The sequence below is a fragment of the Diorhabda carinulata genome, chromosome 5 (assembly GCF_026250575.1).
Source record: "Diorhabda carinulata isolate Delta chromosome 5, icDioCari1.1, whole genome shotgun sequence".
NCBI classification, from domain to species: domain Eukaryota; kingdom Metazoa; phylum Arthropoda; class Insecta; order Coleoptera; family Chrysomelidae; genus Diorhabda; species Diorhabda carinulata.
Genome location: NC_079464.1, coordinates 19,842,738 through 19,866,337, shown reverse-complemented (window position 1 = coordinate 19,866,337; position 23,600 = coordinate 19,842,738). Strand labels below are relative to the sequence as shown.

The window sequence follows — 23,600 nt, the reverse complement described above, 5'->3', positions numbered from 1 at the left end:
TTAATATGTATTCCAGCCCTCGATAATTTGTACTATTCACCTCTGAAATAATTTCGAAAATATATTATTCCGTACTTCAAATGAGAAAACAACTACTTTCCTTGCTAATGCTTCGACGAATATTGAATTACATCTCCTCTGAAGAGCGTGATGTTAATCGACCCAATGGCTCGCAATTTCAAGGAAAGGTTTGTAACTACTGACTAGTTTCGACGTTATTACGTCTCATCAGAGTGGTATAATCAACTTTGGTTTGAGATTGTGACCTAAATTGTATACAACGTCCTATTTGGTTCGTATAGTTAAATATTCCACTGAAGAACGCTATCTGACGCCATCCTCACTTACAACTGTGAACCACAGGTCAAGTAGAAATCTAGCGTAGTCTGCGACCTTATTTATGCCCAAGGCTTGGAGTCGCTCTACTGCTTTGCTCTGTTTATTTTTGCTTATGGTTGCTTCATGCCAGTTCTCTATTCGTATACATTTCAAATTACAAAATGGAGCACTGTAAGTAAACTAAATGAGAGGCAACGTAAGTATAGATTTATTTGATTGATTTAGAAAGAAAAAACTTCATTATTCCCTGTAAAAATTTTTTATTCTATTTTAACAGCAAATATTTCAATTTTTTTAGATGTGATTATATATTCACAAATACTTTGTTTTATAAATATTAATTATGAATAATTCTGTATAAATATAATTAGTATACTGTAAGGGTTTTTTTACAGTTAATTTTAGCGGCCAAATATTTCATGGAACGTAGTTCCATTGTATCCAACATCACTTCTAGTTGCATTTTGAAAAAAGATGTACATTCTAAAAATAAATAAATCGCTTTAAAAAACTTTGATTATTTCAAAAAAATGGCAAAACACATTACACTATACATTGATTTCAAATTAACTATGTGAGAGATTTACCTATTAGCAGGAATTCCAAGTTCTTGAGTTATACACTCATATAACTCTTTGGCATGCTCCTTATTTTCCTCAACCCCTAAACAACCGATACTCATTAAAGTAGCCTGTGCAGCTGGTTCATCTTTTCCACCCCAGGCCATTTTTGCACCTCCAATAACTGTAGCACAGCAGTACTACAAGTGAAACTCCACATGAAAAACTTTCTGTTATTGGAAAAGTTAGAGATTCCTTGGTTTATTTTTGAGGGGATAGGGACATTTTTGGATTTGGATTTTCCAGGCATTGCTCTGATATAGGAAAAATTTTTCTCTGCAGGTTTGGGATTGCTGTGAACTATAGGATTATCAAAGAAATAATGATTATTCGACAAATTAAACAGTTTTTTGGGGAGTGTAATAGATTTTTTATTGAAATTATGAGTACAGCTACGGCTGTATTATTTCCTATTGTCGGCTTTTTGGTCAATAAATGGTATCACCTGGTTACAGGACAATCTGCAACACGGATGATCTTTAAGTAGTTCAAAATTGTATTTTTATAGTAAAATGAATGAAATTTCTAATAATAGGTTTAATGTTTCACATATAACATTCAGATTTTCCTCATTTCAGGATTCACTAAATTTATTAACAATTACATGCAAAATTTCAATATTTTTCATTATTAGAAAAGAATATTAAATTTTACATATTAAATTGTCTATATGCATAATTTAATTGAAACTAAACTTCGGATCCACACGATTCGAATTAATAGTAAAAATAAACTTTGGTATAATAAAAAAATCTTTTTATCGAAAAATTTACAAAAAACGTTTTAAGTACTTACATCTATAGGTTTCCCTAATGATTTTGCAAGTATATGGCACAGTTTCGCTGGTAAGTCTGCTGGAATTTTATCATGGGGAACGTTAGTTTCAACTCTGAAATGAGGCATGTTTAAAATTTAACTAAAGAACTGAGTAGGATGTGTTTCTTCTGTGGAACTAACTCTAATTGGTAATGCATGAAGTATATTAATAAGTTCTTCTTCTTCTCCATGTTTATTAACTATCACCATTACAGTACTTGGCTAGTGTGGTAATTGTTTATCTATTTCATGATTCCGTTATTACATGCATTTTTAGAATTGAATTAATTTTTGAGTAAATAAATATTTTTGTATTAGCTTCAATATAAATTTCACATGGTTAGTTTAATTGTCGTTTATTACATTTTCTTCTGTTTTAATAACCAACTGCGTATTGACAGAAAGTAACCATTCGATCAAATAGTATAAACGGTTATTAAAAGGCCAATTACATAATTTTAAGCTGTCAAAAATACTGTTATGACAGTTGACGCGTTGACAAAACATATGAGAAATTAGTAAACAACGGATCGGTGGTTCAAATATTAATTGTTAGTACAAAAGTTTACAAAAATGAATCATACCCAAATTTTTATAACAATTTTTTCAGTTTTTTTATATATACATTTAGGTAAGCTCATAAATAATTAAACAGTGTGTGAAATAATTTACCTAATTTAATGATTCATTTTAGGCGTATCCCTAGAATGCTATGTTTGCGATAATCAAGAAGACAATCACGGGAAATGTAGTAGAACTATAGCAACGTGCGATTATGGAGAAGACGTATGCTTATCAGAAATAAGTTGGGGAAGTACCCCCTACTGGCAACAAGGTGCCTTAAAGCAATACTATATATCAAAACGATGCTCAACTAAAGAAAAATGTGAAAAATTTCGAAGTAGTAATATGGCTACATGTACTCACATCTGGTATCAAGACTGGAAATGTTCGGAATGCTGCAAAGGTGACAGGTGCAATTATTATATTATTGTAAGTAATTCAATTACTTAATACTGTGGGCATTTTTGAATGATTTTTATTGGTTTGTTGCAGTCTGATTCGTCAAAGAAAACGCCATTAAATAGTGTTATTTTCTCGACATTTGTAGTATCTACAGTAATGTTCAAATATTTTAACTGAATATTAGATATTTAACAGGACTTGTTTGTAATAGAATGTGTTCTTTCCTATTAGTTAATCATAATTAATGAATTCCAACGAGAAATTACTAGAAAATTGTAGTTTTTTGCATTGAAATTTGTTAAGTGGCAATAACATTTTTATATAGATCATTTCAATGACTCTTTTAGTACAAACTACTGGCTGTAATGTAATGTATAAAAAATCATTTAACCATAGACTTGTGTCAGCTATAGCACTCACATGATTTTTTAATTATATGTGAGATTAAAAAAATAGTTTATGGTTGTGGTTATAATAACAATTACTACAGTCATCTATCAAAGTCATTGAAAGGATTTAAAGAAAGTACACAGATATATTTTTAACAATCAAAAATTTATTATTTTTTCATAGTAAAATGTAATTATGGTGAATATACAAATATTGGACAACTTTTTGTCTATTTTCCATAAATTTTTACCATAATGTGTACAAATGTTTGTATGCATATTTTATCTCATTAATATACTGTCCTATGTCATGACAGTCATGTTTTTAAATATTTTTGAGGGCAAGAGTACAATTTCCTTGGCAACAGGATTTGGCAATGCCATTTTGTAAATTGACCCAAAATAACTCAAAAATGAAGACCCCACAGGGTTTCGTCTTTGAAAGCATTCAGAGCTTATGTCTTGCTTGATGAGCTCAAAACAGCATATTTCTACTTTTAGTTATTGATGAAATCTTCAGATTATTGCTAAATATTTTTCTTATTTTATAAATGGCACTAAACAACAGTCAATTTTTTCTAAAGAAGTTTGAACCATTCCTGTATATAATATTTATCACGCTGGGAAAAAAGTCATGTATAACTTCAACCTTTTGTTTGTTAACTTACAAGACTCGTGTTGAATTTAAAGGGATAAAATTTAGACAAAGTATTAAAACGCATTTGTTCTATAAAGTAAATCTCAAACTGGGTTATGACTTCAAGTATTGATATCTGAAGCGAGAATTCAAAAAATTTTATTCCTAATTTTCGTTTTATTTTTGCCTAATTAAGATAAATTTATTGCCACGAAAAACGTATTCTACCCTTTTTGATATATTTACATTGTTTCAATTTTTATTCTTATTAAAATGTTAGTAAAATTTAAACTTGAAATTTGTATAATTCTCAGTAAAAAACTAGTTACAGGGGTTATTAAAAAAGTCAAAATACGACTAATACAATGTTGTAACATCCTCTGAAACTAACTAAAAAAACTGTTGACTTACAGAAATCAGATTATAAAGTTGAATCCTGAAATCATTGAAATTTCTATCTTTTATTGCATTTCAGTAGAAAAATTCTTTGATTTTTATGTTTCACATTTTTTTGGAGGATATTTTTGAAATTCTTCAAGTTTTCTTAATGTACACAAGTTCATTGTAATAGGTAGGCATTATTTCATCAAAGCCAGTCTAAATTTCTCTAATTTTTCTCTATAGTCTGGTGATGCTTTAACCTTTTTAAACCCTTTCAAATAATAGTTGCAGTCTTTCTCTTCAAAATAGACGTTTACATATAAATTTTAAGGTTAGGGAAGAGGAAAAAGTCGCAGGGGACTAGGTCTGGTGATTATGGTGGGTGGTTAATTAATTTAAAGTGAAATGGACACTTAGGATAAGCTAAGAGACTATGTAAGTCCAAATCGTGGGAGGGTATGAGATAGAAGGCGAAGATTTCTGGCAGCTACAGTCATCTCACATCCCGAGTTTTCTAAAAGGAATGAGTTTAATATATTAGGGGACAAAATAGATTACATACATGTCACCCTAAACTACATATATAACGAACACCACCTCAATATATCAGATTACTGTAGAAACAAATCTCAAGTATATCATGTAGATTGTTGGAAAAATATAGTGTACAACACGTGCAGAAACTAGATACAATATAAGGTTGTTTTATTTGAATCTGAGGCATGTATCTGCGTGTTATGTCATTTAAGTTATGAATATATTTTATTATGTTATAAAAAACAATTTTTATATGGTTTTGAAATTATGTTAAAAAATATTTACCCGAATCTCAATAATTGCTCCGTCCATTTTTAGTATTATTTACAAAAAATTTTTATATTTTAAGATGAAGCATGGCACATAATTTTTATATTTTTACAAGTTTACATTGTTAACTTTGTATACACTTTTTAATAAAGAAAATATATTTAAATTGGTAGTTTTATTGCTACTATTTTCAAAATTCAAATTGCCTTATCCCAAAAAGACTTATTACATTTAGTTTTTCGTAAACACTGACTACACAACAGAATAATATAAAAGAGGTTTCTTTGATGCGTATTGAAAATTTGCTTGGGTTGAACACAAAAAAAAACGGTATTTATGAAATATTGATTGTTCCTCGCATAACTGTCTTCTGCAATTGATATTGGAAGAACTATACATTAAGTAAAAGCTTGGAAACTGAAAGGAAGAAAGGTCCAACTAAACACGTTCCACCAAAAGAAATGGGCACAGATCAAAATAGTCATTGGCCTGTCCGCCAAGGTAATAAAATGAGATGCAGATATCCCAACTACAAAGATTTTCCCCGAATCAAGTGTGAAAAATGTGGTTTTGACTTATGCTCGAATAAAAAACTAATTGTTTTAAAAATTTCTAGAATTAACTATTTGTTGCAAATGCATACTGTAGTCATTTGGCATCACTCCCTTCTTTTGAAAATAAAAACTGAAAAAATAGAATGGGATTTGTCATCTTACAACTCTTGAACCAACGTTACTTTGTTTCGATGGAATTTATTATCACGTAAAATTTTCATTACGGATGTCCTCATTTGGATACATCTTTTACTGAACCAGTTTCGTTAAATTATTTTACTAATTCACTGACACTAGATCTTGTTATGGGATTTCGGTTAGGATATAAATTATTAAAGATATTACACGTTTCTTGTTGACCTCTACCATATCCTAATATCATTAAAATACCAATTCGTTCTTTATCAAATTAACGACCCATTGTGACTTTCAATAAACTTCAACAATAATAATTTATTGAAACGTCAAATTTGTTATTGTAGTAGTCATAGCTACCTAAATGTATTATTTTAACATTGGCGGAGATAAAGCAAATGTAAGATGTAAGATCAAAAATAATAAGTATTTCTTAAAGATTTCGAAAAGCGAAAAATATACAGAATGATTCATTTGGAATAACAAAATTTCATTATATTTCCGGAAAAAGGAAAGATCTGACAACAATGTAGATACCACCATAATACCATAATAATCACAAGACCCTTGTATAAAAAAATTTATAAAAATAGTTCAAGCCGCTTCCGAGATAATTGAGGCGTTCTATATATAAAACTCACATTGTAGAGTATGGTATTATCGAAAATTTAGCTTACTTTCTACAAAAGTGTGAAAAGTTGTCCACGGTGTAAATAATATTTGGCGCTTCCTCTAAAATTTAACCAAATGCTGATATGGGGCACCTCTCTATATATACCAGCGCCATTCTGGAAGGTTTATGAACTGTTATTTATCGGCTGGCCATTTTTTCAACTTTCCTCCCATAAACAATACTTCTTCCTTTTAATCTCCATAGACTCTTAGCGCAATATCAGTAAAACCATAGACAAATTATTTGCTGAAGGAAGATATCTATTAATGATAGGAAGTTTTCAAATTGACACACCTCGTATAAAATATTGGTAAAATAGACTTTAGCTGTGTGTGTTGGTAGAATACGAATTGTGCATTTATTTCATTATAATTTTTTAGCTATTGTCTCTAAAATTCTATAAAATATTTTTATGATAAAAGATTTTTATGTAAAAAGTTTAGCATCCTTTGAGTAAATTAATCAGTTTAAATAACGAAACAAGCTTTCTTTCCTCCGGCAACCAACTTTCACTACGCAGACATTCACATATTATACTGAATCTTCGTTATACTCAGGTATACATTCAATAGTGATTAAACAAAAGGATTCTGTGATTACTTATACAATTTGTGTGTACCTAAGTCGCCAATGTATTAAAGTTATACTAATAAGTGAGTACAAAATAAAAATAAGCATCAGTTAAATAACACAAAAGTTAATTATTAAAATCGACATTTCGTAGTTTTAACAAGAAGAGTAGAAAGTTTTTAGAAATATTCATAGTGCAGTAACACTTGTAGGTAATCATCTATTTATTTAAAATATTTATTTGTAACATTTCTGTTCAGACCGATACATAAATTTCGTTTGCCGTTTCTGTTTGACTCTATTCAGAAAATTGACGTTAACCTAAAAATTTTGTTATTCTTTTTGACGTTTGTACTGCTGTTTTTGTTTGTAATCCGGTAGTTTTCTTCATTGGGAGTATTAGGAAAAATTACTTGATAAACGCAAACGGTATGATTGGCTTTTTTCTATTGCTACGAACGACCGAGGGGAAAAGATAAAATTCGTTTATGTTGAAAGTCACCAACGGCAAACGGAAAGTCAAGTTTATGAATCGGCCTTTAGTGATATTTATATGAAATTCACATGATTTTTAACCTTATTTTTTCATAGTGATTTAGGTACATCTTAATATCATTTTTTATTCATCAGTTTCAATTGAAAATGCTTCAGAAACTCAAAAACTATATCATTGCTTTTTGACGCATATACAGGGTGTTTATATATTCGACCCACAACACCCTACTACAGAGAGATCTTAATAAATAATTCATTTTGATATAGGAATACGAATCCTTACGGGGCTTATTTGCTGAGATATAGGGTGTTCAAAATTTTAAATCAAAATCTAAAATTTGCTATAAATCAAGAACGCCTTTAAATTTTTTTTTCAAATTTGGTGACCAATATAGTCCTTAATAAAGTAATATTTTGATATAAACAAACTTTGGAAAAATTTAACCAGTGGCGCGCTGTCAGGGTTAGTTGTCATTTTTACCCCCTAATTTTTACGTCACTGGAGCAAATTATTTTTTAATTTTGTTTTAAATTGCCTGATTATATTTAGTTAAAAAACTAATAACCTTTTATAGAGCTAAAATGAACGGTGTTGTAAAAATTTGCCTTCATCCACGTGAACAATTTACAAATTAATTAATTATTCATTTAATTTCGAATAATGATTAAGATTAAGTAGTTCAGAACAAATGAAAATTATTCATAATTTCAATTTCAAAAAAAAATGTAAGCAGATCAAGAAAGCAACTAGAATATCGGTATATTTACGGGACATTATATGGAGAAATAAATATATGAGCATAGAAAGTAAGACGCGAATCTACAAGACCTATATCAGACCCATACTAACCTATGCCGCAGAAATAAGGGCAGACACAACACAAACAAAGAGAAAAATGAGAACAGCAGAGATGAAGATATTACGAACAATAAAGGGTACCACACTCCACGATAGAATACCCAACACAGATACCTTAAGAGAACTGGGAGTACAAGATGTTGTTAGATGGGTAAGAGCAAGACGCCGACAATGGAGAGACCATGTAGAACGAATGGCTCCAGAACGGATTTCCAAATGGGCCAAAACACAGAAACCAGACACAAGATGCCCAATCGGTAGGCCCCCAAAACGCTGGTACGATAGCTGGACATCGGCGTCACAAGAGGGCAGATGACAGACCTGACAGGACCTCGTCCTACTACAAGAAGAAGAAGAAGAAGAAGAAAAAAAATGTATTACAACAATATTAAAATTGACAAAGTTACAGTAGTTGTTCAAACTGTTGGCCGCTTACTTCAATACACTTATTGCACAGTTTTGTCATTGAAAAAAGTGTCTATGACAATAAATCTGGATGGGATTGAATGATTTCTGCCGCAGCTTGAATTCTAATTATTAATTAGATCTTGTTCAGATTCGATGATTGTTTTGTACACTAAGGACTTCATATAGCCCCATATAAAAAGTCGATAGGATTTTAGTTAGGTGATCTTGGAGGCCAACAATTGTGTCCACCCGGGCCAATCCATTTTTCTCTAAAACGTCTGTTTAAGTAATTTCTTGCCGCTGCAGCAAAATAAACAAATGCCCCATTGTGTTAAAACCACATAAATTGCTCCATTTAATTTATTTGGTAAAATGTGAGGCCCGATTAGGCAATCTCCAACTATACCCAACCACACATTAACCGAATGCTGAAATCCCCTTTTACGAACAAAGTGCGGATTTTTTTCATCCCAAACGTGACTATTTCTAGAATTAAATATTCCTTCCCTAGTAAATCTAGCCTCGTCGGTATACAACACATATTTTGTAAAATTTAGATTTTCACGACACTTTTGTAAATACCAGTATGAAAATTCCATACGCACCTGAAACTCTCTAGGTTCTAATTCTTGAATACTGGCCAATTTGTATGGATGTTATTTTAAAACTTTCCATACAGTAGAACGGTCCACTTTTAAAGCGTGACCCAAAGTTCGAGTACTTACTTAAATATGGCCTCTCAAAAATATTATTTAATATTTCCTCTTCCAGATGCACAGTCCTTGTTGTACGTTATTTTCCAGCATTATTTCTTTTAATTAACAATTTTCCGGCTTCTTTCAGCCTTCTTTCAATACTTGCAAATGTAGAATGATGTGGAGTTCGACGATTGCGAAATATTTGTTGGTATAAACTAGCTGCTATTTGAAATTAATTAATAATTAATTAATTTGTAAATTACTTACGTGTTTGAGGACTTATAATATGGAAACACGATTTTTATTTTTAATTAAACAATTTACAGTATGAAAATACTATCCCCTTCTGAATTATAAGCACCCCCGCGAAATTTTTAAATAAGAAATGGGGTCGTGTGGTACCCTTGTTGGAAAGAGATTTTAGTCATCTGTTCAGCGATATAAAGTTTTTTAAATTTGGTGCAATCATAAATGGGAAAATTGATTTTTAAGATGTAAAATTTTGATAATGCCTCTAATCACAAGTTTTGTAATAGAAACATTATTAAAATTTTACATCTTCAAAATTCTTTTTCTCAGTTACGATTGTACCAAATTTGAAAAACTTTATATTGCTGAACAGAGTACTGAAATCCTTTTCCAACAAGGTACCACACGACCCCCTGTCTTACTTAAAATTGAAATTATTCCAAACATATGGACCGCATTGTATGTATTAGTACAATAATCATTCTATTATTGTTCATTTATTAGATTTGTACTTGTTTAAAGTAGAACTAACAACTTGAATTTTAAAATTTCAATTGATATTTGCGAGGTTCATTTCATTGGGCAAATAGATATCGATATGTTTATCTTTACTTAAATTCCATATTCGAAACGTTCATAGTAGTATTTATTTACGAAATTAAATTATATGTAAACTTAAATTTTATATAGCCAATTAATAGCAATTAAATAAATAACGATTTGACAAAATGCAATGTAAATATAGCACGATGTGCATAGCACGTTATAGACCGAACAAGTAGTAACTTTAAACAACGTTGCCAGACGTAGAAAATTTTATAATTATTGAGGTAATCCAAAAAAATGAACTTTTACTGAAGTTTATCATAATTAATGTCGGTTTTTATATATATGATAATTCATAGACCTCAATTATCGAATATCCTTTCAATGATGAAGTGACAATTAACCTCAATCGCCTCGAATGAATATTAATCAACAATATCTGACAAAACTAGACGCCAAGTCAGCCGAATATGTAAGAAATTATGTGATTCGAAGTCAATAGACATCAATCAACATGAAGTAACAATGGAGCTCAAAAGAATGTTAATTGACAATATCTGACAAAACTAGACGCCAATTCATCTGAGTACCTATACAAGATTAACGTCAATAAACATCAATGAATGTGGAATGACAATTGACCTTAATCGGCTTGGTAAACTGAAGGTAAACAGTTTACCTACTCTGAAGATGGTAACTTGGTTGTCGAAACGCTCCTCAGACAGTGTAATCGTCAGTGTTAATGTAGTGGTGGTGTATAAAGTGTGTTGAATACTTCCAGTGTTTTAATTTACTTTATAGGTTATAGTTATAATATCGATAAAAGTCATGGAAAAAGTGAAGAGTGCTTCATAAAACCACTTTCAGTCAAAGTCGTAGATGATTATCAATATCCGAAGACTTCCACTACACCATTACTCACAACTACACTTTCTGACGCGTGTTTTGATAACCGAGTTATCATCTTCAGAGGCTGAAGGTAAACTGTTTACCATAAGCTAGGTTTCTCTTCACCAATTTACCTTCAGTCTCTGAAGACGATAATTTGGTTATCGAAACGCGCGTCACTTGGTGTAATTGTGACTCACTGTGTAGTGATAATGCATACAGTGTGTTCATTATGAACATTACAAACAGTTCCATAAATTCTAACGTTTTTTAGTTTTTTGTTTGTTTAATTATAATTTATTTCTGTTGCTGTTCTGTTTTTTATCAGCAAAAGAACCATTTTGTGAGTACATAACCTTAAAATGTCTTAAATGGCTTCGATAACGATCAACGATTTTGATTTTTGCAGTTTGAATGAAGTAAACATATCTGCAGCATTATCGAAACTGTTATGATAAGTAATGGTAAATATGACTTCTGGAACGAATCTGGTAGTACTGAGATTGTCAGTATTCTTAGGAATGGTAGCAGTTACTTTCACTTTACTATATTTAACTCCAGCGCCAGGTAAGATCGAACAGAGTTATGCGATAATTTGAACTAAATTGTATAATATTTCATTTGATTTAAAAAGAAAGAGAAACTCTCAACATCATCTATTTGTGTTACGCCATCAAGTACTTATCATGATATAAAAACCCATTGTATAATTATTAAGTATAAGTATGTTAAGTACAACAATATAAATATTTTACTTGAAATACGATGTCGAGTCATTAAGATATCACTGACTGGTTTCTGGTGCAAAACTTCCATATTTCGTTTGAATATAGATTGTTTTTTCGATATAATATATTGTAATTATCGATACTTTACGATATATCGTAGAAATGTATCGATATCTTCTATATATCGTAAAATAATTTAACGAAAAACTTTCCTTATTGCGAAGACTACTCATTCAATAATTCGGGGGTTTCATAATGGAAATAAATACGCTGGGGTACTTATTGCTCATAGTACAAAGTCAAAGGAAGAAAAAACTGGCCCTTGAAAGAAAATACAGTGGGCCTTACACCAACATGGCTTATAGTATCTTTATTATTCGCTATCCCTAACTTTCTTAAATGCATCTAACCAGTTTCTACGCCCTCTTCTTCTTTATGCACCTTCTCCACTTGTTAAGACTGTTTTCACCCACCTGTTTTCTTCCATTTTGGCTATATACCCCAACCAACTCACTTTTTTTCCTTCTTTTTCTTCATTCATTTTGTTCCATTCGTATCTATCTAAAGATTTTTAATAATACTCTTTTCTCCCATAAAGTTAGCCTGGTTTCCTCTTTATCTACCAAATAGCACAATCTAGGTTATAAAACTGTCTTGCAAATTCTTAGTTTTACTACATAAAAAATTGAGTATTATGAAAATTGGAAAATTTAGGAGATACGAGCAAAGAGCAGGAAGTGCTACCAGGCTTTCTGGTATGCGAATATGATGTCTATTTTTGGTCTTTGAAACATTATTTTCTTAACCCTCTAACGATAAAGTGAATTTGACATAAACGGTAAGGTTGGGTTGGATCAGACCCCATACATATATTTCCAATTCACTAGTTACCCCCTTGCTTCCCCACGTCGACCAGGGAGATGAGTATTAATATTTTACGCTGAAATTTTGAATGGATGGTCCATATTGTTTCGAAGACTTTCCTAGCTCAAAATTTCTCTCGTCATCTACATCTGACTAAGAATTATGAGAAGTTTTCTGAATCGATATTGTCGCCATCCTCTGACTCAGTCTCCTGTTCTCGGGACGACTGACTGGTAGGGTAGCTGGGAACCACAACTACCCTACCAGCCACAGTTCTCAGAACAGGGGAGTGGGGAGTTATAAACAAAACTCGCTGGGGTCGAATCCAACCCTAACTTTACCGATAGAGGGTTAAGAAAAGCAATAAAACGAAGTTTTTGACTCCAAGAATGAACATGTCCCATAGTTTATTAATTCGGTTTAAGCAAAATGATTCCATTGGGTTTGAAAGAAGAAATTATTGATTCGACCTGGTATAACTAATATGAACAATATTTCGTGAGCACTTTCATTATTAACTACTTCAGTATCATTATTTATTTAATGTAATGTTATTTCAAAAATTTCACTTTTCAACACTTCTAATAGCAGATATTATCAATTTCACATTGATGGATGACTTAATAGTTTCTTCGTTAGTAATTGCTTTCGAATTTTCTTATTCTAACAAAAAACTGACGACTGTTTATGATGTGTGAAAAATAAATATTGAACCGTAATGAAAACATCATTCATTTTTTACAAAGGCTCACAAGAAGGTAGCAAAAAATGTCACTTATAGAAATTCATTAGAGAAATATAAGTTGTTTACATTTTTTCTAACCTAACCTAACCTAACTTAACCACGTGCTTTCAGCTACCAATATTTTATGCGTATATTTAGCTTTTTTAACTAACTAACTGAGTAGGTTAGGTTAGATTAGGTTAGGAAATTTTTCTTCAATCCCTTTTCTTGTGAAACGCCAAAAATCCTTTTAGGTACAATCATCTAGTATGTAATAGTGTAGAAGGTAAAAATTTTAAGCCAATCGGTGGGTTCCTGTTTTCGAAACTCCAGCCTTTTCTCATATTAATGCTACATTCACACGCTTGCCAACGCTTGACAAACGTACACAAGACTTAAGTTTTTACACACATTTCGAGGTTTACACGCTTGCGAGTATGTTCCGGATAGACAAACAAAGCGAAAATGGACGATTAAGTTGTCTTAACTTGACATATTTTTGTATAAAATATAAATAAAATACAAAGTTAGCAAAAAGTTCGGCGGAGCTGCAGCTCAACGTAAAAACATATACGTTCGAGAAGAGCTCCAGCATACTCTTTATATTACCACTACACTACACTACACTTAACTTTAATATCACCAACGATTCCAGAAATGCCGACACGTGAATACATCACAAGCGTTCGATAAAAACTTTCCTTGATCGGTGTCTGAAAATCGACACTAGCCTGAATCGACTACACGCAACCTAAGCCAAACACTTCTCGTTTGTAAAGCTTGTGTTTGTGGATACGGACCACGAAACCCGCTACCCCCAAAGCATCGGTTTCTATCAGTATCTAATCGGTGCTTTTATCAAGACCGTAACATCAACGGTGCGGAGAAAAAACGCCTTTGGATCTTCAGGTCGCTTCGACCACCAACTCTCCTCCACCCAGGGCTTCCAACCTTTGTGAAAGGATTGTTAGAGAAAAATACGTTGGAAAAAAATAAATTATCTTCTGTCCACCGGCTCTTCAGTGTGCGGATCGACACGACGCGGCATTTGTCGTCATCGAGCAGCTGATGGCTGAAGACAGACGAAGAGTTGAAGAAGGCAATACCTCGTGATCAATTAGGAAGTTTTTGATAAATCACTGTGACATTTCATCGAATAAGCGTGCTACTCAGACAGGTTACTTTAATTTCTCACAAAACTTACCTCGCTGTGCTGTTACCAGCTACAACAATGTCATCTGTTGTTCCGCATACTTACTATGCTTGCAGAACTTCTACAGAATACATACATGTTTGTGGTCTGTTCTCATATTCAGAAGAAAAAAATTTTGCCATGACTTCGGCCCCATGCCATAATTAACATCTGTTGGTTGAATCATTCTTGAAGACCAATAATTGTATCAAGATTTATGAAAAAAATTTATCTCTTGTGCATTTTAAATGAACAATGAAACAATTTTTTTTTATGCAGATCAAAGGTTCAAAAGCTGCGACCGACCTTGTCATGATCTTGATTGGCCCATGATTTGTAGATTTAAATTAACTATAGAAAAATTACCAACATCTGTGTAAGTATGATTTTGTATCAATAATATATTTAGAAATTTTGACAAATATGTCATTTTACAGAAATTAATTTGTATAAAAAGTAAGTAGCAGGAAGTTTTCTATATATCACATCGCCTTTTTTGGAGACTAGTGACATGAATCTACAATTTTATAAAAGAACAAAAAATCAAATGACAGTTGTTTAAAACGTGTAGATTGACATAAAATTTCATTTTCTAAGAATTAGGGTTTAATTACAAAAACGTAGAAAGAAAAAACTATGATTAATTTCAATAAATTCTCCCTTTATTTGCACACACTTTTCAAAACGTGTGACTAAAGCTTCTAAGCTAGTATAAAAATATGATGCATCTTTAGAGTCCAAAAGTTTGTATACCGACCGTTTAATCACCTTTAAATAGTGGAACAGGGCAAGATTAGGGCTATCTGGTGGGTGTTCAATCTCTGTGAAGCCACATTCGTGTACAGTAGCCTTGGAAAGCACAGTGTGGTCTGGAGCATTGTACTGAAACAAGCGCACACCTCGTATGATTTTGCCGCACCTTTTTTCGACAATTTTTTGACGCAACTGTCTTAGTAATTCAGTAAGTTGACGATTGTTGCTTCCTTAAAGTCAATCAATACCCTCGTAGTCTCAAAATATTGCAGCTTTCACTTTTTGGTGCTTGTCATGACTTTGCTGTTTTTGGCACGAGATTCTCATTTCCGATGACACTAAGGAATATTTTTTCGATGTCTCATCTAAGTAAAAGGATTGGACTACACTTTTTGTTCCTTGCAGCAAAACTTTAATAATCGCTCACTATAATGTACTGGAGACTGAGAATCCGAGGCATTAATTTTGTCATATTGAATGCTCATGTATTGGAATACTTTCTATGAAAATGCTCACCCGTGCTGCAATTTCTTTTTTAGACGACGCCATCTGAAAGTTTTTCTTTCTATATTCATTTACATACCGAAAGTTGCGTTTTGAGTGTTCCATGTAGTGACAGTTACGTACTGCAAAACACTTTCGGGACGCTCTGGAGTAGCCACTTCAATGTTGACAGTTGACAGTTTTATTTCGAAGATTTTGCATAACCTTAAATTTTTAATTTTCTGAAATTATTTGTTTTATCCGAAGTTTTGTCTAAATTAATGAATATCAATGAATGATGATGAAAAAGTAAACATCAGCGATGAAGAATTACTCCTCAGTGTAATTGAAAAAGTTTTGGTTCTTATGCTCTTCTAAAAAATGTTGTGTACGCCGCGGCTGAAATACTACTTTATTAGAATTTTCAGACTCGTCTAACAAAGCAGCACTTTCAATCCTTGGCATACAAATAATTATTGTTCGTAGTTGCTGGTTACTTGAATAATGTTTTCCAAGAATTTAATGTTTTCTAGAGTAGTCACCGCCACAGGACCTCCCGCACTTGAGACCTCTTCTAATGATTCTCGTCTCCAGCGAAACAACTTGGACCAATTTTTAATTATTGAGAATGATGGACACAAGTTACAGTAAAGAGCTTTCTGTTTTTTGATTTGTGGTGGTGCTGATTTTTCTGTAGTCAAACATTTTATATCAGCATGAAACTCAATTTGACACATTTTTCTAAATATACTATAATAAAACGGAAAGAAGCTTATCGAGCTTATCGAGACTTGTAACTGACGAATGTATTAAGATTTTTGCGACTGCATTTTATTTACGATTAGGCCAAGAACTCACAGATCTTCCTACGTACGTACTGTACTTTGACATTGGCATTCCAGGCTTTACTTTCTTGTAACGTTTCACAAAAATCCAGTACATCTTGATTTTTTTAGACCATCAAATGGATCAATTAGTTGATAGATAACACGTCGCTCAATAAGTCGTGGGACTAACTAAGAAAAACATTTTTTTGCCAAGAATCGATTTTAGATATCAATAGATTTTTCATTTGAGCTAAATTTTTTGCCGGCGATCATTTTTTTGAGATCAGCGAGTAGCCAGTAGTCACTGGGAACAAGATCTGGACTATACGGTGGATGAGGATGCAATTAGAAGTGTAATTCTTTGCCACCGATTTGTGAATCGGTGTATTTTCTTGGTGAAACAGTTTCCTCGATTTTTTCATTCCAGCAATCCAACAACTCTTTGTAGTATTCGTTATTGAATGTCTCTTCCTTTTGGAGATAGTCGATGAAGAATATTCCATGCGCATCCCAAAATACTGAAGCCATAACCTTCCCAGCTAACTGTTGTATCTTTGGACGTGGACGGCTGCAGTCCACTTAGATTATGATCGTTTTGATTCCGGACTGAAGTGAGGAATCTATGTTTTATTTATCGTCATATATCGACGCAAAAAATCTGATTTATTATGTGCAAACATGAACAATCACTGATCTAATCATCATCACCAAAACGTTCACGAATATCGGTGTCTGTACGACCACGTTCTATTTGTTTTCATCAAGAAGAAATGATAAAATAACACGGAATTGTTTTGAAATCATTATTTTGAACATAACAAAAGTAGGTTAACTGTCACTTTTGAAAGTTGGTACCTTAAGAACGTCATATAGACTTAACAATGGCAGCACCATCTGTGTGTTAGTCACACGACTATTTGAGTGATGTATTAATAATCAATCTTAATGATGATTCTTCTAGTAGTAGTTTTTAAGATTTTCAGTAACTGGTCTAATATGAGAAGAAAGATCTGTTATTATTTTAATATTTTTTTGTTTTTTTTTATTATTTATTCGCGTTTACTAATTAATAAGATTTAATAAACTCCTTGTCGTCTCTTAGTCGACTCTGTTAGAGATCACGTGAATTATGGATGATAACATTTTTGACCACATCGTTTCTTGAATAGACAAAGTATAGAATTATTGGAACCCCCTTAAGATTCGCCTTTTTTTTCGGTATAGTCGATATAGCCGCTAAATTTTAAAAAAAATCATGTTTGTTTTAGGATATGTCAAGAATGCCAAAATAGTACTGACTGCCCATTTTGTGCATCCCAAATCGACTTACCTTTAGAACTCATCACCGCTAATCGCAAATTACCAGCGCCCATATTCCAAGTATGTCATAATGACATTTTAGTAATTAACGTAATAAATAAACTCCAAGGTCAAAGTATTACCATGCATTGGCGAGGACAAACCAATAGAGAAGCTCCTTTTATGGACGGCGTGCCTTTGATAACACAATGTCCTATTAATGCTTACACAACGTTTCAGTATAGATTCAGAGCTTCATCACCAGGAACACATTCGTATCACGCGTTCGCTGATTCAGATCGGTTTGAAGGATTGTATGGTGCTATAGTAGTAAGAAAATCCGAGAAAATCGAACCGAATATACATCATTATGATATCGATGATAAAAATCAAATTTTAGTTTTGTCCCAAACGCGCCAGAATATCTTAATCAATGGAGTTGGACCGAATAGTTCAGATCTCACTAAATTTGTTGTACATAAAGGAGCTAGATCATTATTTAGATTAATTCATAGTAGCGGTTCAGGTTGCCCCATAACTTTTAGTGTGGATAACCACGTTGTTAACGTCGTCACCGTTGACGCCGATCCTATTGTTCCTCTCGAAGTTTCTTCCATTAAACTCAACAAAGGAGAAACTGTGGACTTCGTTTTGGAAGCTAATCAAGATCCTGGTTCTTATTTTATCACAGCAAAATCTCAATGCGAATCGAATAGCTTAGTTGGTAAAGCTATTATAGCTTATAAGGGCGCAGCTGAAGGAACTAATTTGAAAAAATTTGATTATGTCGGGGATTTGAGAAAATTCGATACTGGATTCTGTGGAGGTGCTAATGGGAAAGTCTGCGTTGGGGATATTAGACCTGCTGAAGGTATGGAAGGAAGTTTGAGGCAATTGGACGTTGATAAGAGATTTTATCTTGGATTCGATGCGAAGAGTGTGAGTGGTACTAGGAAAAGTAAGTTAGTTATTATTTAATTTATACGATATTTGCTCAACTTACATTTAAGAAAATATCATTTTTATTTTTTAATCTAGTTTCTATTGATGTTAATACATTTCCTAATCTAACAAAGATGTGCCCATGTCTAATTTTGAACCAAGTGACTACTTGACTTGGGATATCATGTACACCGCGTCCCAAAGGATCCCCTTTCTTTATGTGATACTAGGGTGTTCACGTTGTATTCTCTGCTAAGTTTAGCCTTCAAATGTCCATTGAAGCAACAGTGCCTCGACAGAACTTTTTTGTTATTCCTATGTTGGTACATTCAGCTGATCTTCTCTGGTTATAGTTTCTCAGAAGTGTCTTCGTCTGTCTCAACCCCTGTAGATTATCCTAGTGTTTGGTTTTAACCCCAACTTCTTTTCTCAGTTGTTCTGTAGCTCACACTACAAAAGGGTTCAGGTTTCATGAAGGGTTTGCCAGCTATTTCGTTCCCCTCATATTGGAGCTTGCAGATCTAATGGGCGCCCAGCCTTTCAGAGTGTTTGGTCAAGGCCCAATCCTATTCCAGTTCTGTCTGTTGTTTTGGAACCATCTGTATACAATTTGATAACATTTCTGTTAATTTCTAATATAGTATTTTGATCCTATTTGCTTTTACAGCTTAGTTTTGAAGCTTTTTGCGATGCATCTTCCTGAGACACGTCCCAGATTTTATCAACTGTTGATTCCTTCGCTGTACATTCAGAGTGACGAATATTTAGATTCTCTTCTAGTGCAACTGTTGAGCATGATTTCATGGCACCGATTGCAAATATGCAAGCCAGACATTGTACCTTCGAGAGGCTGTTCCTCTTGGTGTTCAGACTAATTCTAGAACCTCAAACGACTGCCTCATACGTGATAATTGATCTTACGATTGCCGTGTATATCCAAACTGGGATCTTTGGCTTACAACCCCAATTCTTCTTTGCGAAATTTCTGCATACTATGTGGGAATGTTTTTATTAAAAGTTCTTTTTGGTGTTGAATATTTATCTTGCATAATGAGGAATAGTAAGGATTTATTCCTATTGACATTCAAGAGACATGTTATAATTTTTTCGTCGTGTAGTCGGGCATAAAAAGTCGAGGTTAATTACAGGGAATCCGTCTTTTTGACATTTGAAAACATATTAGTTCTAAACGAGCCTAATTGATCGAATAATTTAATTTCATTCATTTTTTTTCCAATTCTTTATGTTTAACTTCTTCATGTTTAACTAGACAATACCTTATCTAGTCTAGATCTTAATCTTTTTTTTCTCTATTCTCTCCAGTTATTGTCGTTTATTTTTTACTGTTATATTTGATTCTTCCTATAATGTTTGTACTTCTTTCTCAAGGAAAATAATTTTCCTATCGACTGTCATTTTTTGTTATGATCTCATAAGAAAATTGTTGTTTTTCTCTTAATTAAATATGTAACATTGTATCGATATATTCTATTTTACAGATATTCTTTCAACTAATCAGTATAAAATGAACAATATTTCTTTTACTTTCCCTCCCGCACCTGTATTGACTCAACCTTACGATGTACCATTGGATTCGGTGTGCAATGAATCGCATTTACCGGATAGATGTCATGGAAAACATTGCGATTGCGTTCATTTAGAACACATTCCATTGGGTAGTAGAACGGAACTCGTACTCATAGATCAAGGTAACAAATAAATAATTTTCAATTAACTTTTATCACTTATAAAATTGATTACCACGAGACTTCCACTCTAACTGCGGAAGGAATCTGTTTATATCCATTTACTGACTGAGGTTTACGATGGAGTGAATGTCCATTCAGCACATCCGCAACTGATGCAAGGCTTTTGCTTATGGACGCGCGGAAGTTCACGATGAAGAGCAGAGTTCAGAAGTTTAGTTTTAGCAAGATGAGTGCTCGTTGGATTCCCCGGATTTTGAATGACGGTCACAAGGAGTAAGACCTTAAGTATCATCCCAGTCGACCAGAAAGGTTAAGGAGACTATATTTTGGGACCGTACGGTGTACTCTTCATCGATTTAATGCAGTCAGAGATGACAGTAAACTCAGACAGATATTGTCAAACATTGACCAAACTCCGGTGAGTAATCAAGGTAAGATTGACGAAGAGCTTCTTCACTACAACCCTCGACCCCACGTCGTTCGTTAAGCCTATGAGCTTTTGAAGAAATTTGGTTGAACTGTTATGTCTTTGAGAGCGACTCGTACATTTGGAGTTCGGCTCCCAAACATTACTTGAGGATCCTCGTCTCAATACAGAAAAAATCAATTCGATTAAATTGGACAGCTTCGAGCATAGAAGAAAGGTCGATGATCTGATTGTGCTTTACCGATACTACCACATCAGATGCTCTTCCGAGTTATCCAACATAATACTACCTAGAGCAGTATCTGCAAGACCTACTGGATAGGCAGACGTGGCTCATGAACATCTAATTCACCTGGAGACGTGCAGAACGTCAATTTATCGGGACCGCTTTGTTTGGAGAAGTGCAAATCTGTGGAATTAGCTAACAAGGCAGGTCAGGTAACACTTGAACTTGAGTGTATTAAGGTTAACCCTCCTGTGCTTGATTTTTACATGAAAAAATGAAGTAGGAGTAGAGGTCACAAGCTTCCTTATCGGATTGGCTTCTGTTCAGAAATACAAAAGCTGGAGCACCGTTTTTGAAAGTGTTATTATGTTTTATTTGTGAAAAATATGGAAACCTCACTCATAGGTTAAATATGCTTCAGGCTTTTTTCTACGGTTCAGGTGCTTGTGACCTCCTTTCGTAGAGTCATGATTAATTTTTTTTTTTAGGAGGGAATGATGAGGAATACATTTTTCATCTTCACGGTTATCAATTTTATGTAGTCGGTTATAAAATACCCAAATATCCTTTGACGAAATCTGAGGTGGAGAAGCTAGATGAAAATTTCGATTTTATCAAAAGAAATTTACAAAATCCAGTCAGAAAACATACAATAAGAGTGCCTAAAAATGGGATAGTGGTTATTAGATTCCTTGCAAACAATCCAGGTAAATAGGTAGTAGAAATTATTTAATTCAAAAGTACATGGTGTGATCGAATTTGACCTGAACTTTCTTTCCAAATTTGGTGCAACCTTTTTTGATCTTCGTGTGAAGTTTGAGCGACATATCTCAATTATTGTGCGTTTCTCAGCTGTTTTTTCCGGTTTGATAAGTTAGAGCAACCAGTTTGCTTAAAATTTACCTAACCTAATTAACCTAACCTAATCTTAACATAACCTAGTTTTAACCTAACTTAATCTCAACCTAACTAAGTTTAACTTAACCTAACCTTTTTTTGGTGAGGTTTTCCTTTCTTGGTAGTGTAGGACTCCCACCCACTAAAACCTCTTACCATGTGCGGAACTAATTCTTTGACGGAACGTTACTTTTAGCACATGATTAAAAGCGTTTTATTCTTTGTTGGTTTCCCTATCTTCCGTCTGCTTTCAATTTCACAAATTTTCTTAAATTAATATTGACCTAACCTAATTTTAACATAACATAACCTAATATGAACCTAACCTAATTTCAACCTAACTTAATCTAAACTTGACCTAACATTATATTAACCTGGCCTCACCAAATCTTAACCTTTTTTTTGGGAGGGGGAAATCTTTGTTAAGACCTAGTTTCGGATTCATGCAGTGGTGTTGCTGTCCCCTTCTGGATAAGCCTGAAGGGTCAGTTCACTTTCATCAGGCCACTATCTGAGCGTCTACCAACTAAAACTGGAGATTAAACTAATCGATATTTCTCTTGACTCGTTGTTTGTATTTTTATTAGTTTCTATTAGTATAACAACAAAAAAATTCCAATAACTGTGATTTTGTGAACAATGTTGCCATTTTTATGGAGTGTATCTATATTAGAATGAACTTTCAGTATAGAAAACAAAATATTAACACATGGTAACTATCCAGATTCACGATTCATTACATCAGTTATTCTACAAAGTAAGAGGGCTGAAATTGGGGATGAAGTGATGTGTTTATTAATTTTAAGACGATAATTATGCAAAATATAAGACAAGCAAAAATAATATAAATAATAAGAGCATATTCATATCTTTTGTAGAGCTGTGAACTTATCACATGATTAAGTAAATTGATTAGAAAGAATTGCAGATATTTTTTGTCGACCTATCAGTTTTAGTTACCCAATAATAATAAATATTTTTATTATTTGTATAAATTTGTTCAGGTTTTTGGTTGCTTCGAGATGAAAATGCTCAAGGTTGGACAAGAGGAATGGATATTTTGTTCCAAGTAGGAGATACTGGAGATATTCCCGCACCACCTACTAATTTTCCTACTTGTGGTAACTTCGTAGGACCCGACTTCTTTTTACTGTGATTCGAATGTGTATTTATATTCCGATTTTCAAAATTATGTGAATAAAAATTGTTTATGTTTAATGTATGGTTTTAAATAAACTGAACAAGTACATTTATTTTTATTATTCGTACTAAATTGTTTTATAAAACTAAGAAATAAAAATAAATTCTTTGTTCTATTGAGATTAAGTTGGTGTTTCTGAAATCGTTGGTGATATTTACACTTAACACACTGTTTACACCACACTACACTAACACTCACAAACAATTTTACTGTTTGACGCGCGTTTCGATAACCAAGTTAGCGTCTTCAGAGACTGGAGTAAACTCATTTCATGATCCAGATCTTTCTTGCACACCCA

General features: G+C 32.9%; 3 protein-coding genes across 4 annotated transcripts; 2 read left to right on the top strand and 1 right to left on the bottom strand.

Annotated features, from left to right (window-relative positions):
* Positions 1 to 582: 582 nt before the first annotated feature.
* On the bottom strand, positions 583 to 2,121 carry LOC130894238 (macrophage migration inhibitory factor homolog). Its single transcript, XM_057800896.1, has 3 exons — positions 1,755 to 2,121; positions 927 to 1,099; positions 583 to 822 (listed from the first exon to the last, which is right to left on the bottom strand). Exons 1-3 carry the CDS (start codon positions 1,860 to 1,862, stop codon positions 741 to 743), a joined length of 363 nt encoding a protein of 120 aa, XP_057656879.1. The 5' UTR covers positions 1,863 to 2,121; the 3' UTR covers positions 583 to 740.
* A 135-nt stretch (positions 2,122 to 2,256) lies between these two features.
* On the top strand, positions 2,257 to 5,121 carry LOC130894237 (uncharacterized). The gene is made up of 4 exons (XM_057800895.1): positions 2,257 to 2,406; positions 2,470 to 2,768; positions 2,832 to 2,950; positions 3,109 to 5,121. Exons 1-3 carry the CDS (start codon positions 2,349 to 2,351, stop codon positions 2,916 to 2,918), a joined length of 444 nt encoding a protein of 147 aa, XP_057656878.1. The 5' UTR covers positions 2,257 to 2,348; the 3' UTR covers positions 2,919 to 2,950; positions 3,109 to 5,121.
* Positions 5,122 to 6,634: 1,513 nt separating this feature from the next.
* Positions 6,635 to 23,350, top strand: LOC130893867 (uncharacterized). 2 transcript variants are annotated; one of them, XM_057800288.1, is made up of 7 exons: positions 6,635 to 7,099; positions 11,440 to 11,597; positions 14,818 to 14,914; positions 17,870 to 18,858; positions 20,342 to 20,551; positions 21,693 to 21,911; positions 23,106 to 23,350. In XM_057800288.1, exons 2-7 carry the CDS (start codon positions 11,492 to 11,494, stop codon positions 23,255 to 23,257), a joined length of 1,773 nt encoding a protein of 590 aa, XP_057656271.1. In that variant the 5' UTR covers positions 6,635 to 7,099; positions 11,440 to 11,491; the 3' UTR covers positions 23,258 to 23,350. The 2 variants fall into 2 exon arrangements, with proteins under 2 accessions (XP_057656271.1, XP_057656269.1); XM_057800286.1 differs by having other exon boundaries at positions 6,640 to 6,970.
* The last annotated feature ends 250 nt before the right edge of the window (positions 23,351 to 23,600 follow it).

Coding starts and splice junctions, on each gene's coding strand:
- LOC130894237 (XM_057800895.1), top strand. CDS start 2,349: ATGAATCATACCCAAATTTTTATAACAATTTTTTCAGTTTTTTTATAT. Junction 2,407..2,469: donor TTTTTTATATATACATTTAG/GTAAGCTCATAA, acceptor GATTCATTTTAG/GCGTATCCCTAGAATGCTAT. Junction 2,769..2,831: donor GGTGCAATTATTATATTATT/GTAAGTAATTCA, acceptor GGTTTGTTGCAG/TCTGATTCGTCAAAGAAAAC.
- LOC130894238 (XM_057800896.1), bottom strand. CDS start 1,862: ATGCCTCATTTCAGAGTTGAAACTAACGTTCCCCATGATAAAATTCCA. Junction 1,100..1,754: donor CATTAGGGAAACCTATAGAT/GTAAGTACTTAA, acceptor TTTCACTTGTAG/TACTGCTGTGCTACAGTTAT. Junction 823..926: donor CTTGGAATTCCTGCTAATAG/GTAAATCTCTCA, acceptor ATTTATTTTTAG/AATGTACATCTTTTTTCAAA.
- LOC130893867 (XM_057800288.1), top strand. CDS start 11,492: ATGGTAAATATGACTTCTGGAACGAATCTGGTAGTACTGAGATTGTCA. Junction 14,915..17,869: donor GAAAAATTACCAACATCTGT/GTAAGTATGATT, acceptor TGTTTGTTTTAG/GATATGTCAAGAATGCCAAA. Junction 20,552..21,692: donor ACTCGTACTCATAGATCAAG/GTAACAAATAAA, acceptor TTTTTTTTTTAG/GAGGGAATGATGAGGAATAC.